The 15,281-nt window shown below is 41.4% G+C and overlaps 1 protein-coding gene across 2 annotated transcripts in view; it reads right to left on the bottom strand.

The window, feature by feature from the left end:
* Positions 1-395: 395 nt before the first annotated feature.
* LOC118237106 (homer protein homolog 1-like) overlaps positions 396-15,281 on the bottom strand; it is a 54,676-nt gene continuing 39,790 nt past the window's right edge. For both annotated transcript variants that reach the window (XM_035435548.1, XM_035435547.1), the window contains 6 exons: positions 14,690-14,782; positions 13,625-13,767; positions 4,795-4,951; positions 4,155-4,265; positions 2,608-2,688; positions 396-2,152 (listed from right to left, as the gene is read on the bottom strand). In XM_035435548.1, the coding sequence (XP_035291439.1) occupies positions 1,964-2,152; positions 2,608-2,688; positions 4,155-4,265; positions 4,795-4,951; positions 13,625-13,767; positions 14,690-14,782 (774 nt within the window). In that variant the 3' untranslated portion in view covers positions 396-1,963. The remainder of the gene's footprint in view (positions 2,153-2,607; positions 2,689-4,154; positions 4,266-4,794; positions 4,952-13,624; positions 13,768-14,689; positions 14,783-15,281) is intronic.

Below are 15,281 nucleotides of genomic sequence, written 5' to 3'. Positions count from 1 at the left end.
ATACATACGTATTTTATGTATGCCTGCAATATGAGCTCTTTTTATTATCTAAAGCTAATCACAACGCTGTGAAGATTCACTACTCAAGTAGTGTTTAACTACATTCTAATTGCACGTGTAAGAATAATGCTTACTTCAGCACACATTCTGCTAACAGCTCCATTCAATTGGTGTAAATGAACCAGAACTGCTACGAGCTCTTAAACAACCTTTCTAGAGTATGTCTTCTCTGCATAATCAGAGATTTTTGGAAGGGATAAACGGCAAACTGTGATGGAATAATCTACTTAATGATGTATTGTTGTACCAAGGGCACTTTGAGCATTATCACTGCACGGGGAATCATATTTGGGTTTTTTTTTTTGTATGAATCAATAATTGCATCACATAAATACTGAATTTCTTTGTTCAAGTGGCTGTTTTTTATTTTTGTTCAATTGATCTGATTTTAAATAGATAAAAAATATTGCCATATTTCACACCTATAAATACAATTATAATACCCAAGTATCATATTTTAGAAAAAAGAGAGAAAAAAAAAGCAAAAATCATTTGAGGTCTAAACAAAACCACCTTCATTTCAATATCTCTTACAATAATCATAATTATTATATTAATATTCAGCGAAATATCAGAAAGGTGAGGGAGTCAAGTCTACCGTTGCTCTTCCGGCAACAAATGGGAAAACATTGCAGATTCAAGTCCTGTATACAGTAGTTCAATTTTTTTTTACAAGGAGTATAAATGTGATTTATAGACATATAAAAAGAACAAATATATAGAAATGAAAGACTGCTTTATATTCACTGCTGACCAATCTCAGCACTGCACTGGAGCGGAGTTCCTTTGAAGTGAGGGTCTCGCTGTACTGTCCACTTCAGGGAGAGTAATAAAATACCTGATTGGGAGAAAGCATTGTTTCCCAGAAGCTCTGTCTCTCTCTTGTATTGCTCAGTGTATTTTCGTCTCTTCTGTACACTAAATCCACACGCGCTCCTCTCCGCAGTTGTCGTTCTGTTGAATTGTGACTTTCCTGTGTTCGTCTCATCCAGGATCTGGCAGGCAGTCACATCTGGGAGAAACAGAAGCCTTTTCGGATCGGGGGGGTGCTGGGTCCCCAGAAGCAGCAGTCCGCACAGTCGCTCCTGACGCGGCTCCTATTTTGTCAAGGAGCCGATTTGGAGGAATCCTCTAGAAAGCCAGTGGAGGGATTCTGAAGAGGACAACGTATGCAATCTCCATCGTTCCAATGTGCCGCCATAGCTCAGGTTGATGATGTCCGTCATTACACAGAAATCACAAGAGGAAAACAGAAACCAGTTGGTGAAGGTGTACCTTATTAATTGATAAATTTTAAAAGTTCTTACCTGCTTTATAGAGGCACAATACGCAGAATATACCACCTCTTGAAAATGTAAAGAAACCAAAGAAAGACCATATTGAATATTTTCTTAAAAAAGAATTCTACCAACGTAAAAAAAAAAAGTCAGTAGAAGTTTGTCGTTCGCTTTACGTTCAAATGGAAACAATGGCGCTCCTGCTGGGAAAGGCGGGAAAACGCAGGCAGGCAGGACTCCCTGGGTGGCCCCTCCTTGAGTCTGTGTGTCGTGGCGAGCACTGCGTGGGGTTACTTCGCTGAGTTGGGGGCGGGGGGGGCGGCTGTAGCTCATGTTGGTGGGAAGCTCTAGCAGATGTTTGTTGGGGGCACAAAAAGCTCTAACTGATGTTGATGGTGGTGGGGTGGGGGGGGCTCTAGCTGATGTTGGTGGGGGGAGGGAGCTCTAGCTGAAGTTTTTTGGATGGGGAATGATCTCTAACTGATGTTCGTGGGGGCACAGGAAGCTTTAGCTGATTTTGGTGTGGCGCACTGGGAACTCAAGCTGATGTTGGTGTGGGGGAGGAAGATTTAGTTGATGTTGTTTGGAAGGGGGAGCTCTAGCTGATGTTGGTGTTGGGCGGTGCTCTAGCTGCATTCAACGAGCTTGGCAAGGCTGTCCCGCAGTTCGGTGAGCTCGAAGATCTTCCCGTCCAGGATCTCCAGCAGGGTTTTGAGGTTCTTCCTGAAGGCCTCCTGCTGCAGCTGGCTGCTCTCCAGCCGGTTCTCCACCTCCCTCAGCTGGGCCTCCAGGTCCTGGTTCCTCATCTCTGTCTCCTGGAGAGAGGCACAAGTGCATTGTGGGTATACTGGCCAGGCCAGGGCAGCCTTTCATCAACAACAGCAAACCAAAGGAATCAATAATACAGCATCTTCTCAATTCAGTCTCCGCTCCTGGCATGAAAACAATGGATTATGTCCTGCTGCTACAAACTCAAAGTCACAGTTGGCTAGTGGCTACTAACACTGAAACACCACACGAGTGATACAAATGGGTCTGAATGTCTCATCTATCTCCACCCTTAATGGTTACAATATAAATGCTGGAATGAAATATAGTTTATAATCATTACTAAATGATATATTATAAATAAATTATACTCCTTGTCTGTCGAACTCCACTGATACATGATGACCATTCTGGTAGACAATGGCTGGTAGGGGAGTGCTAAGGCGATGATCCTTTTCTCTGTGAATGTATCTGATATCTGTGGAAATGAAAATTAGCGCACCTGTAGTTTCTCAGCGATTGAGTCTCTTTGGGTCTGCAGCTGGTTGGCATTCTCCACCTCATCTTTCAACCGTTCCACTTCCTGCAGCAATGCAATGCAATGCAAACTCAGTTCATCAGCTTTGCCAATACATTTCACAAGCTACTCTCAATCTACATAGACAGTATGGTGGATATTTTGACCTTATTAAATTTTAAAATGCAGCACAAAAGAAAAAATTGACTTTAATTTTTTAAAATAAAAAAAGCATTGTTGAATTCAAACTTTTGTAGCAGTCACCTATCCTATGGTACTTGCTAGTTTCTGTCCATGCATCTTTTCATTTGTGCTTGGTTTGATTATTTCCTAGTTTGATTACCTCACTCGATTTGAGATCCCTTTGACTCAGCACTTGATTATAGGGCTATGTGGATCAGCTGTTGATCAGTGCCTTGATGACTGTCAATTAATTGGTCATTAAGAGCAGCTGTGGTGTATTTTCTCTTGCCCAATGAGGGTGTGACGACGCCCTTCCTGTTGGCATTAAATGAGGCAGGAAATTACACATCCAGGTTCCTTCTCTGATCCTACCACCTCTTGACTATTTTCCCCTGATGTCAGTAGTTTTATTTTAGCTGGCAATTCAGCTGGGCTTTTAGGAACTTTTGGTTGGGATTTTCATTGCTTTTATTGTCAGCTGTAAGATAATTTGGAAGCCTTGATATTCTCAAGGTGTTCTATTCAAAAACACACCTATGCTGGGTCACCTTTGCTAGGGTGACTAGCAGATCTAGACTTGGCTAACCATTGCAAGTCTACTAGTTTAAATGATTGTCTACCCCTGCAGGCTTAATTTTTTAATTTAAAGTTATGCTCTGACAACCCTCCTATTCACAGAATTCCTTGTTATTTGCTGTTCAACAGAAAAGGCTTTATAATTTATATAAAAGTTCCCTTTATATAAATTATAAAGAGAAAGGGAGAAACTCAATTCAGTTTTCTTTTAAGCTGCAGAGGAATTTGTTTATTGTACATTGAATAGGCATTTGTTCATTAATGTATATTGAAGAGACATTTGCCATAATGTTTTTTATATGAAGTTATTCATCCTTTCCTTATTTTATGTTGGAATTAAATATTCTGACCCTTCCTGATCAGCTTGGGTTTGAGGAAAAAGATCTGACACACTTTGACAGTGTCTCTTGAATATTATTCAAATTTCATAACACTCAAAATAATGCATCTTGTGGATGATTCACTCCCCCTGGAAAAATGTCATTCACACTTGAAAATCTGAAAAAAAGATGTAGCAGGCATTGCAAGTCCAAGATGCCTGGCAGATCCAGTAGAGCAAAGACTGAAGTTCAAGCGCTGCACAGCCAAAATCAAGACAAATTCACAAGTCAAATCCTTAACCCAAAAACAAGACAAAAATACTGAAAGTAAAATGCAATACCCGCATATACATGGAACTGAAGCTTTAAATTCTTTTACAGGGGACACAGAAGTTAGTGTTCATATTATCGTTTACAATTTAAAAAGAGCATGAGCTGGATGTTGAGGAGCACCTCTTCCTTGGCTTTCAGCGTGGACTCCAGCTCCTCTATCGTGTGGTTGAGTTCTGTCTTGTGTGATTTTATCACGTTGGTCTGGCCGCTCATGCACTCCAACTCCGTTACCTACAGACAGACACAGACAGAGTAGCACGCTACGCTAAAGCAACACTGACCAATGTGCCACTGCCACCCAGGTTTAGCACAAAATCCAGCACTTTATCATTACATAATTTCCATTGCTTTGACAGGGTTCAAAAGGATGACTTCATATTTCATTGTAGCTATTCTGCAACATTAGTTTCTAATGTGAATAAGATTAATAAACTATGTTAAATGATATCTATACATTATTTGTATCAACCATGCCCATTGGCCCTTGATAGACTAGAAATGCTGGTAGCATATAGCTAGCAACTAAAGCTTTCCTTGCCCTTTATTCACTCATAAATCCATTCTGCGGGTCTTCAAAATGCAGGTAATATTGTTACGTTTGATTTGTGTCCTTGGTGTAGTAATAATAGTAATCATTTACTGGGGGGCAACTACACCAGGAGTCTCGTAGTACAACAGCCATTTGAACAATTGAAGCAGTAATTGGAAAATTTCCAGTATTAGAACAGAATAACATGACCTATTTCAACAACATGCTCACCCGTTTGTGAAGTCTCTCAGCCTCCTCCTGATAGGCTGCCAGCTGTTGCTTCCACTGTTTGACATTGGCTGTCGACTCCAGCAGCGCTGCCGTCAGCTTGGCGTTGTTGCTCTTCAGCGCCTCTAGCTCCGCCTCCCAGTGCTTGTTGATGGCAGAACTGCGGACAGCCAAACGCAAGACACAAGCCATTATGCCACACGGCGACGAGTTCGTTAAATGTCGTAGTATGAACTCCGCTAAAAAGGTCAGCTATAAATGTCTGCCTCTGTGCGCATAACTATTCATACATTTCACCGCTCTCATCAGAGAGATTTACAAATCTTACACGAGACAACAAATTTAAGGTCATGAAAAACAATTCCCCGCATGCTCTTTGGCGTGTTGACGACTTGAGGAATGGGTCCCAGGCCTGGACCGCGTTTAGAGGCCGGACCCTGACCCGTCCAGATTGACCATGAGTCTAAATTAATGTGACAGTATTGAGTTCTTTACAATGCTGACCTTAGCGCAAGCTCCGGGCTGCTTAAATGCAGTTTGACTTCCTAAAGATCTGAAGACGCCGTTCTGCTGTAGTTAATTTTGGTGACAAATGGTACCATTCCGCAGTCAGTGGTTCAAATAAACTTTTAAAAAAGGGGGGGGGGGGGGGGCAGGCGGGTACCAGCAGACAAATGCACACTGAGGAACAGCTGCAGTAGGTATCCAGGGTGGGTTTGCAATGAAGTGCAGAGGAGAACAGGTCAAATTCCAACCATAGAATGTTCCATTCTAAACGTTTCCCAGACAAGGTACATGCATATATAATTTTATTTCTTTTATTTTTCTTTTATTTGCTGGCAGTAGGACTATATCACAACGATAATTATCGAATGCAATCCGGATCATCACAACCATGTAGTGCATTTCCTTTCTTTTTGTCTTTTTTAAAATCATACCTAATAAACACAAGTACACCCTGGAGATTTATCTATCCATCCATCCAAACTTCAGAGGCCTCAGAAATGCACCACTAACCTCTAATGAGTGTTGATACGACTGCCAATCAGCAACAAGGCCTTTCAGCATCGATGTGACTGACAAAAACACATCACATGATCACATGGAAGCTGTACGACCTTGCTGCCGGATTGGCTGTCTTATCAACCTTAAAAATCGTCTGTCATATCAATCTAATCTTAATAGCAGTGTTTCTGGAATTTTAAAAAGAAAATGGTTTAGAGCTGTGCAACATGATATGAAAATAAAGAAGCTAAAATGATATTTATGCAAAATCATGTCTTTTCAATAGCTTATGAAGCATGTTCTTTTTGTGCATATGGACATAAATGAATAAACAATGTGACATTTGCAATCAACAGAAGGCTGGAGGTGCAAGCGCAGACACTATGGTACATATGACTCACCAAATGACATCATCAAACGCAGGCTGCCTAACATCTGTCATGTGAACATTTTGTAACAAAGACAATATTCAACATATTGAGTATCTTTGCATAACAACACTGTGCCATCTATCTCCTCCAGTGGCTTTTGACGTGCCACTTTCCACCCCTCGAAAGAGAAAAAGAAAAAAATTATGATGGATAGATATGGGAATGAACATTCTCTGAGGGATCAAGTGAATTCTCAAAAAAGGATTAATTTAATTGGTGATTATAAGTTCCATTACCGCTGGATGTTAACTATAATTATCTCCCAGTGTAAGAGATGGTTAATCATGACTCATAGAAGCGTGAGTCCAAGCCAAGGCACAGGACTGATAGCCTGTCCATCTCAGACAAAAAAAAAAGAATCTCTGTAGCCAACACAACTAAGAGGGGTTTTGGTGGTTTCAAAAATGCACTCACCTAAAAAAACAAACAGAATTTAAACAATTTTAGGGAAATAATATTTACCCAGAGTCTCTGTGTCAATCACTACTAATAAACACAAGTACACCCTGGAGATTTATCTATCCATCCATCCATTATCTATACCCACTTATCCTGGGCAGGGTTGTGGGGGGTGCTGGAGCCTATCCCAGCATGCATTCGGAGAAAGGCACCCTGTAGGGTTAATTAAATACTTTTAAAAAAGTGAAATAATAGGTGAGATCCGACACTCAATATTGCAACAAAAAAAGTATTTTCAACTGGAATATTATTTCAAAAATAAAACTAAATCTCTCATTTCCACTGTGGATTGAGCACACCAGAGAGAGACAACCACTAAAGCCAGGGTCAAATACTAAACATTTAAGAAAGATGATGAGAAGCGTGGGACAGCGAGCCCCTAAAAAGTATCAGTGCCAAAGGACCAATGCCAATGCATCAAGGGATTAGGGTCTCTTTGTTCCAGGTATGAATACACTGCACATAAACCTAAACAGCCCAGGGAGGCTTCAGTCAATCATTTATGCGTGAATGCATTTCCTGTTCTTCATATCATATCACGCCACAAAGATTAGCGTTAGATCTGAGCAGGCTTTCAGAGTGCGAACGTGTCGCTACGCCCGCTAGCTGGCTTGCCAGGGTTCTGTATCCGCTGGCTGAGCCTGAGCAGGATTCTCCTGAGTTAGCCTGAATGACTTCAGACATGAAAGACTGTTTCCCCCACTCACTCTCGCTCTCTCTCTCTCTCTCTCTCTCCGGGGCCCACTCTCTGCCGGAGGGCACAAGTTCTGAATAATGACGATTTTTGAGGGCTCAGCGGTCCCCGCTTCCGTTCCCCCGGCGACAGCGCCCTCGCCGCTCCGTCCGCCCCCTCCCCGGCTCCGCGAGAGGGAGAGAGCGAGGCGCTAATTCGCGCGGACCCACGTCACCCTCGAGGCGCTTACGCAACGTCGCCGCCCCCTCCGCGCCTCCTCCCCCGCCTGACGCAAGCGCCCGGGACGACACCTCTTCCCACGGATCCCCCCCCCCCCCACCTCCCCCCTCCCCTCCCGCGGAGAAAACCCGCCGCGGCCACGTGGACCCGCGCTGGTTTAAAAAGCCCAGCGTCTTCGAGGGCCGCGAGAAGAGCAGTCAAGAACTCTCCGGCTCCAGCTTTTAGAGGACGCGCTTCAGCCGACCGCAAACAAGCTCCACGCCGGAGCGGGATCGAACCAGGGACACCGGCTGAGAGCGCGCGATGCTGTCTCTTACGATCTCTCGTCTTTTTCAGGACGCAGTCGAGAAGCGGTGATCGCGGTATTACCGGAATACAAGAGGGAATCGCTTCGGTAAGTGAAGCCTAATCACATTTTCACACTTTTTTCTCTTTTGCTCTCCCGTCTCGATCGGCACAATGACTCCTGAGTGCTGCTTCTCCTCGGTGACATGATCTGCTTCGACCCGATTGAAACGCGGATTTTGAAATTGATGTTGCTCGCCAAAGGTGCGTTCTAAGAGTCACTGCTAAATGATTGAACTTAATTTGTTATTACTCACAGAACTGGAATTGCATTTTACATGTTCCGCTGAAAATGTGATAATGCTTATGTAGCTAAGATCCACGGACATGGGGGAAATGGGGAATGAATCTTTCAAATTCCCACTTAAAGCAGCAAAGAAGGTGGGTTGTTCTCTTGCATTATTGCGAAATTAAGAATTTATTTTTATTTGGAAATAAGTCTGTATAAATAAAATGTACTTCCTTTAACATGCTATCAATGTTCCACAGCATGAGACTGCATCTCCATCATTTTCCAGTTATATACATGTTTTAATAACATCAACTGAAATAAATGCTAAATACAAAATATTGTTTTCCTTTTCAATGTTTTACTGTTTTGGTTTAATAAAGATCTACTGCACAAATAAATCATTTATTCATTTGCTCAGGTAAGTTGTCCAAGGAAATTTGCATATTTTGCAGGTGATTTAAATGGATCTGATTCAACATCAGACATGAACATAAAGAGGCAGCAAATCTACCATGTTATAGAGTACATCGATCCCCTGACTAAAACTGATACTAAGACACTCAATGGCACTACAAACCAGAAGCTCATGCACTCAGCATCAAGGGTACTAATCAATTACTCAACAAGTGATACTGGTGAGATTATCCAGGTACGCAACGTAACATACTTGCCAAGTATGCATATATTAAAAAACTATTACATTGACCAGACATTGAACATAACTGACGCAACTGAGACGCTTACATATTCATCATCACTGATATGAATCAGATACTGAGTTATTCATCCTCACTGATATGAAGCAGATGCTCAGATACTCATCATCACTGATATGAATCAGATCCTCAGATACTCAGGAACACATCATCATCAAGACAATCAGAGGCTCTCATATTGAACACCATGGCCACTAATCAGATGTTCATGTTTTAAAGAGAACACAAATGGAATAGCGGATAACAAAGTATCTGTTAATTAATATGAAATCCAGAAAATCTTGACAACAGAGCAAGCAGCCAGTAAAAGATTCAGATTCAATGTTTCTTCCCATTCAGAACACGGACATAAACTCCATCCTACATCAGCCAACACCTCCGGATCGGAATACATACACACAGACTGCTGATGCCAACACAAAAAATCAAAAGAAAAAGTCAAAAGGAGAATCGTGTCAGGCTCTTATAAGTGGAGGAGAGGGGGCTTACAGACACCTACATGCGCACCTGAAACAAGCTGTGAAGATCAAAGAGAACACAATCCAGGGACTGACTTATACAATGAGACTTTAGTCCATTAGCTCTTTAAGTTGTGAGGTCAGAAATACGTGATTAGAATGTCCTTCACTGAAAATTGTAATGCTGATGTAACAATCACTACCGGTAACCGAAAACAATGAAGTTCTAGAACACTGAATTTTGAATAAAAAACATTCTAAAAATCTACTCATCAAAGGGTTAAGGAAGGAAGAACCCTATGAAGAGAACATAATCAGCACTGTTTTGTTATTAAGACAATTTAAAAAAACAAAAACAATAAAAAGCTGAATGTTGATATAAATGAGGCATTGTCAATGGACACGCCCACAGCCAACAGTTAAAAGGTCAGCCTTAGGAGCACACAGAACGCTTGATTGACAGCTCTCTACGGGAGTTTTTCACAGTCCCACACATACATCGTAGCAGCACACAGAGCGCATGACTGACACCCCTCTACAGGAAACATCCCAAAGGGCCACAGAGCAATGAAAACAAAGCTGAACCATGCCAGAGTCATGGTCTCAATTCAATTACCCACAATGCCTTAATATTTCTGCACTGTGAGGCTTTAAATGTCCAAGGGATGAAGGGGACAAGTGGCCTCCCTGATATTGGATCCCAGATCCCAGATGATGTATAGAAAACTCAGGTGGATTCCCTGAACCACCCCCCCCCCCCTCCCTCCACACAAAGCAAACTGAGCATGCTCAGTGGAGAAGTTAGTGAGTGGAGAACAATCCCCTGCCCACCACCCCCTTATTTCACTCCCACATATAAAAATGTCAAAATGCCATGAAAACCTTGTGGCTTATTTTATAAAGACACTGTGCTTCTCTGATTGCATCTACCCATCTTCAATATCACAGGTGTCACAATCCAGTCCAAAAAATACATTTTAAAACACATCACATTTTGTGTGTGTGTGTGTTTTATTTTTATTAAGACAGATACAAAGCAGAGAGGGTAAGAGATAGAGAAAGGATCACAGCTCAATAGGTAACATGGCCGGGATCAAACCCATGCCCACACGCATATGGCTCATGAGGCCACCACCCTACAGACTGCACAGACGTCTACATTGGCTGTACCGATCCTTAACACTCCTCCTCTGCAGGGATCCTTAACACAATCAAAACCGTCTCCTCAAATAACTGCTGCAGAGCAAAGCCTGCAGCCGCATGAGCATGCAGCAAAGTGTCCAGTGTTCATTCAACTCTAACAGTGTTAAATCAACTCTACCAGATAACATTTATATTCCCCATTGGGTTGAGTTAACACTGGACATTTTACCGTGCAGCTTCCCGGAATAGCCTGTTATGTGGGAGCAGAGCGTTGCACTGGTGCCACTGTGACATTTCCACAGAGCGTGTGCGATGGCGCAGTCACACGGCCACAGGCGCCACTGTGACATTTCCACGCAGCAGTCACACGGCACTCAAGCATCCCACTCGCTGGGGGAGCGCAGGCGTGACGGGATTGAGCCGCCCGCCCACCCGTCAGACGAAAATAGGACCGGCTTCCGGAACCTTCCGAAGTTTCAGCGCATTGAGGAACGTTTACAAATCAATGTGCCCACACTGTCTGCTAGAGCAACTCTAATGCTAAACCATTTCCTTACAGAATTACTCTGAAGAAGAGTTTACAGGCGTATCAGTGACTCTGGGCTCCAGGTCTTATATAGCATTAATGAGTGAATTACAGTTTTGTTACTATTTTGTAATAATAATAATAATAACAATAATAATAATAATAATAATAACAACAACAATAATAATAATAATAATAATAATACAAAAAAGTGGATGAAAAAATATCTAATTATTATTCAGATGATTATTATGTCATTAGTCTAGCGGTATATACTGCAGTGACTCACAGTGGTGTCTACTCTCCAGCACATTCCCCCTCTCCACCTCCCACATATACAATTATGTAAGTCATTACATAAGACCAACAATATCACAAAACCCCAATAAGGTGAGAACTGCAGCAGATTTGTGAACAGTCCAGGAAACACATTTAATAAATGCACAAAGTCTGATGTTCCACATGTTCTCCTAAGGCAGACTTAACGTCTGACCCCAGCACCGGCATTAAAATACAGAACAGAAAGTGCGACTACATACAAACATGAGAATACAAATAATAGAAATATTTGATATAAACAGTACAACTTCAAGTGAAATAATATGCCCAAAATAATCCCAATTTCGATACATAATTTCTAAAAAGACTTCTAAATCTCATTTTGAAAGGTAAAGAGAAGAAACTGACATGATTTAATATACTTCTGGATAAGAATATATAAAATTGCAATAACAAGTTCTAGTTGATCTACTTCATTCTGATGATAACGATAATAACGATAAACAACAGAGAAATACTTAAAACACTTCACTATCCATAATCACTGACCTTCATGTCATAGTGAAATATTTAAAATGTTTACATATTTGCATTTAAAATAAAACCAACAGATTGAAGTAACAGTAAAAGGAATGTATTCAAATTTGCCAAGACATCAGAAAAAGTTGAGGATGAAATTCAGTTATAGTAACATCTTCTACCCTTGACGAATGGCACCTCCATTCTAGATCTGTGTCTAGAATGAGAAGACTCAATATGTTTTTAACTCTTGTCTGAAAAACAAAACATGACAGATTGATTTTTAAAGTAAGAATCGGAACATAACAAAAAAGTCACAAAAACTGCATTTTCTGTATCTCAAAAATAACAGATAGAAAGCATATCATTGACAGAAGTGAATTTTCTGTCAATTTGTTGGATGACAGAATGTTTTGTATAAATATACAGAGAGAAGATTATGTCAGGAAAAATCACCACAGAGGACCATGTGATTGGCCCATGAAATAGACAATAACCAATCATGGTCAGTAAACAAAATATCTACATAAACCTTCTTAGCAGATGACTCCATCTTGCACTGTGTACTGTATATTTTACACATTTGTGAGAGTGAAAAGTATTTTCATCAGTGAATAGAAAAGCTCCAAAGACCAATCAGGCTCTTTTCCTGAGTTATGAGGATGCTGTTATTACAGTCGCTGGGCAGATATTTATCTCAAACCTCCCACCACTCCAAAAGTCACCACCACATCAACTCCCTCGAAAGGAGCAATATGTCAGATTTTTTTTTGCTAAGTGCAGTACTTTGATGTGCCTCACATATGTTGCTTAGTTTTCTACTTTGAGAACAAGGGCACATTTTATTCCTTTAGCTGTACATAAATAAATAAATTATAAATCTTACTAACAAAGTGATTTGGGCATGAATGGTCAGGAAGTGCTTTTTAAATGTGGCAGTCAAGTCAAATATGAAAGATTTATAGTCAAGATATGTCTCAACAGAAACTCTTAAGAGCAAACAAACCAAAATTAAATCAAGCGCATTTCCACACATTTTGCTTGGTTAAATGTAATACGTTGATGGTTGAAAAATATTAACAACATAGTGGTGTATGAATTTGGTTTTCTAGTCCTTGGTATCATTTTATAGGCAACTGAAGCCTTTCATTACTGAAATAAAATAATTCTGAAGCTGATTTGTCTTCTTCGAGTAAATTAAATGCATTTTCATGTGCTACAAAGTGTATCAGTGTTGAAGCAGTTAGCATTACAAAAGAGATGACTTATCATCTCCTACAGGGGTCGGTCTTCATTAGCCATGTGCACTGGACAATGTTAGGCTTTTTTCGATTTTTGATGTGATTTCAATAATTTCATTAAAACTAATGAAAGGATGAATGGATCGAGCACCAGACTAAATTCATTATGACTAAATTCATTATTCATTAAGGAGTCTGCAGCCTCGGAACTGGAGGGTTTGCTGAAGGGTTTGCTGGCTTTTGTTTTCACCATAAAATAAACGACCAATTCAGACCCAAGTAACCAGGTGAGGTGAGTTAACTGGAACAAACTGCTTTTTTAAATTAATCAATTAAATGCTGTGTAACAAAAAAAAAAAAAAAAAAAACAGCAGGCCCCTTAGACCTGCAATATTAACAACGACAAAACGACGACGTTTCCTAGCCTTGGCCTGTTTGTTCCTCAGATCACATGGAGGCGGAGCTACTTCTGAGAATGCCGGAAAAACGGCCCACCGTGGTCCCTCCCCCTCTCCCCGGTCTCCCTTCCCACTCTAAAAGATCGTTTTGCTCTCCTGGGCCGTTACCTGTGTGGGAACGGCAGCGCGTTCTGCGTGGGCTCCGGCCGAGGCTCAGAGTTGGGGCTGGCGTCCGGGGTGACCCTCTCGTCGTCCGTGCCGTTGATGCTCTCGGGGGTGAGCGGCGACTGAAGGTCCCCGGCTGCTGATTCCTGTACGGGGACGCAAAGAAGGCGGGGCCTGGGTCATGTCCTCTCATTCAGACAAATCAGCACATTACATCACAGATGAACCAACAAAATCAGAACTACACAACATCCTAGGCATGACATAACAATACTGTAACTGCATTGCAGTAGTGACAGGCGACCTTTGACATGTTTTTCTTTCTGTACTGTTTTCTTGAATCTGTTGCCTGCGTTTAAGGCTGTTTTTTGAGCTATGTGAATTAATCATTTATTTGTCTTCTTTCAAAACTACTCATTGCTAAAAAATAAAAATAAAAAAAAAACTTAAAAAACACTGAACTGATATCATTTCAACACATTTAAAACAAAATCATCAGAGGATGTGTATTTTTGAGAGTGTAACCCCGAGGGATTGCAGGGCATTTGATATGGGTTAGCTAGCATGAGAAAACACTATTTGCAATTTCAACAGCAAAAAATGTTGCTGCATAAATCTTTCTGTCACTTTTCTCCCAGGTTTCAGGAGCTCAGGGGATATTTTTTTTTCCCTGTGTATTCAGTGAAAGAAAATCTGATGACCTTTAACCCCTGTACATTTATTATACGGCTCTGAAGCACTGTGCACGGTATGGAAACTGTACCCAGAATGGGCTGCTCACAACTAAGCATCAGCAGTAAATTTAGTTATTGATTTAGACTTCCTGCGGGTACATCCTTGCTTTTAGTCCTCATACAGTTGCTAGTTGTTTGAAGGAAATTACACTTGCCCAAAAATACTCTTACTGTAAGACACAGGGCCACTGTAGCTATATGTTCTAATTTAACAATGTAGTTTCAGAACATATTGACAGTATTTAATATTCTTTATTTTTACTTATTTCATTTATTTTTCTTGTTGGTTCTTGAAAGTATTTGTCCTGATGGGGAGATGGGCGGGGGGTAATACCTGAGAAGGGGTGCTGGTCAGCTCCATCTTCTCCTGGGATTTCTCCTTCGCTAACCGCGCGGCCTCCTTGAACTCCGCAAATTTCTCCGCAAACTGTGAAGATGGAAACAACACTGGTGCTCAGACGGGTGGCGGAAACGACAGGACTGAGAAGCCAAGCGATGGCCAGGACATTTAAACTGCAAATCAAAGACATAAATTGGCAAGCCAAATTAACCAGAAGGCTGAAGATTTCAGCCCCAGGAAATACCAGGCATTTGGGCCGTTCAAAAAACCAGGCTGCACTGATCTCAGGTGTGATACATGAATTTCAACTTCATCGTCATCGCAAATCCATTGAGCTGCTCGATAATCTTAGGAGATACTGTACGATGCAAACATGAAGGAGCAGTCAGAGGGGGGCTGAACATGCCTGTAAATGGTGAGTGCTATTTCGGTGCAGGGCTACTGCTAGTAGCCTTGCCCTGCGTAAGCGAGCTAAGAGATCAAGTGCTGCTTGCACCCCCCCCCCCCTTTCCGTCCCCTCCACCCCCAGGCTTTTTTAGCACCCGTGTGACATCAGCACCGGCAGATTCCGATTTCAAGTCAAGCG

Source organism: Anguilla anguilla, chromosome 10 (assembly GCF_013347855.1).
Source record: "Anguilla anguilla isolate fAngAng1 chromosome 10, fAngAng1.pri, whole genome shotgun sequence".
Taxonomy (NCBI): domain Eukaryota; kingdom Metazoa; phylum Chordata; class Actinopteri; order Anguilliformes; family Anguillidae; genus Anguilla; species Anguilla anguilla.
The sequence above is the reverse complement of the archived record's forward strand: the minus strand, read 5'-3'. Positions and strand labels throughout refer to the sequence as shown.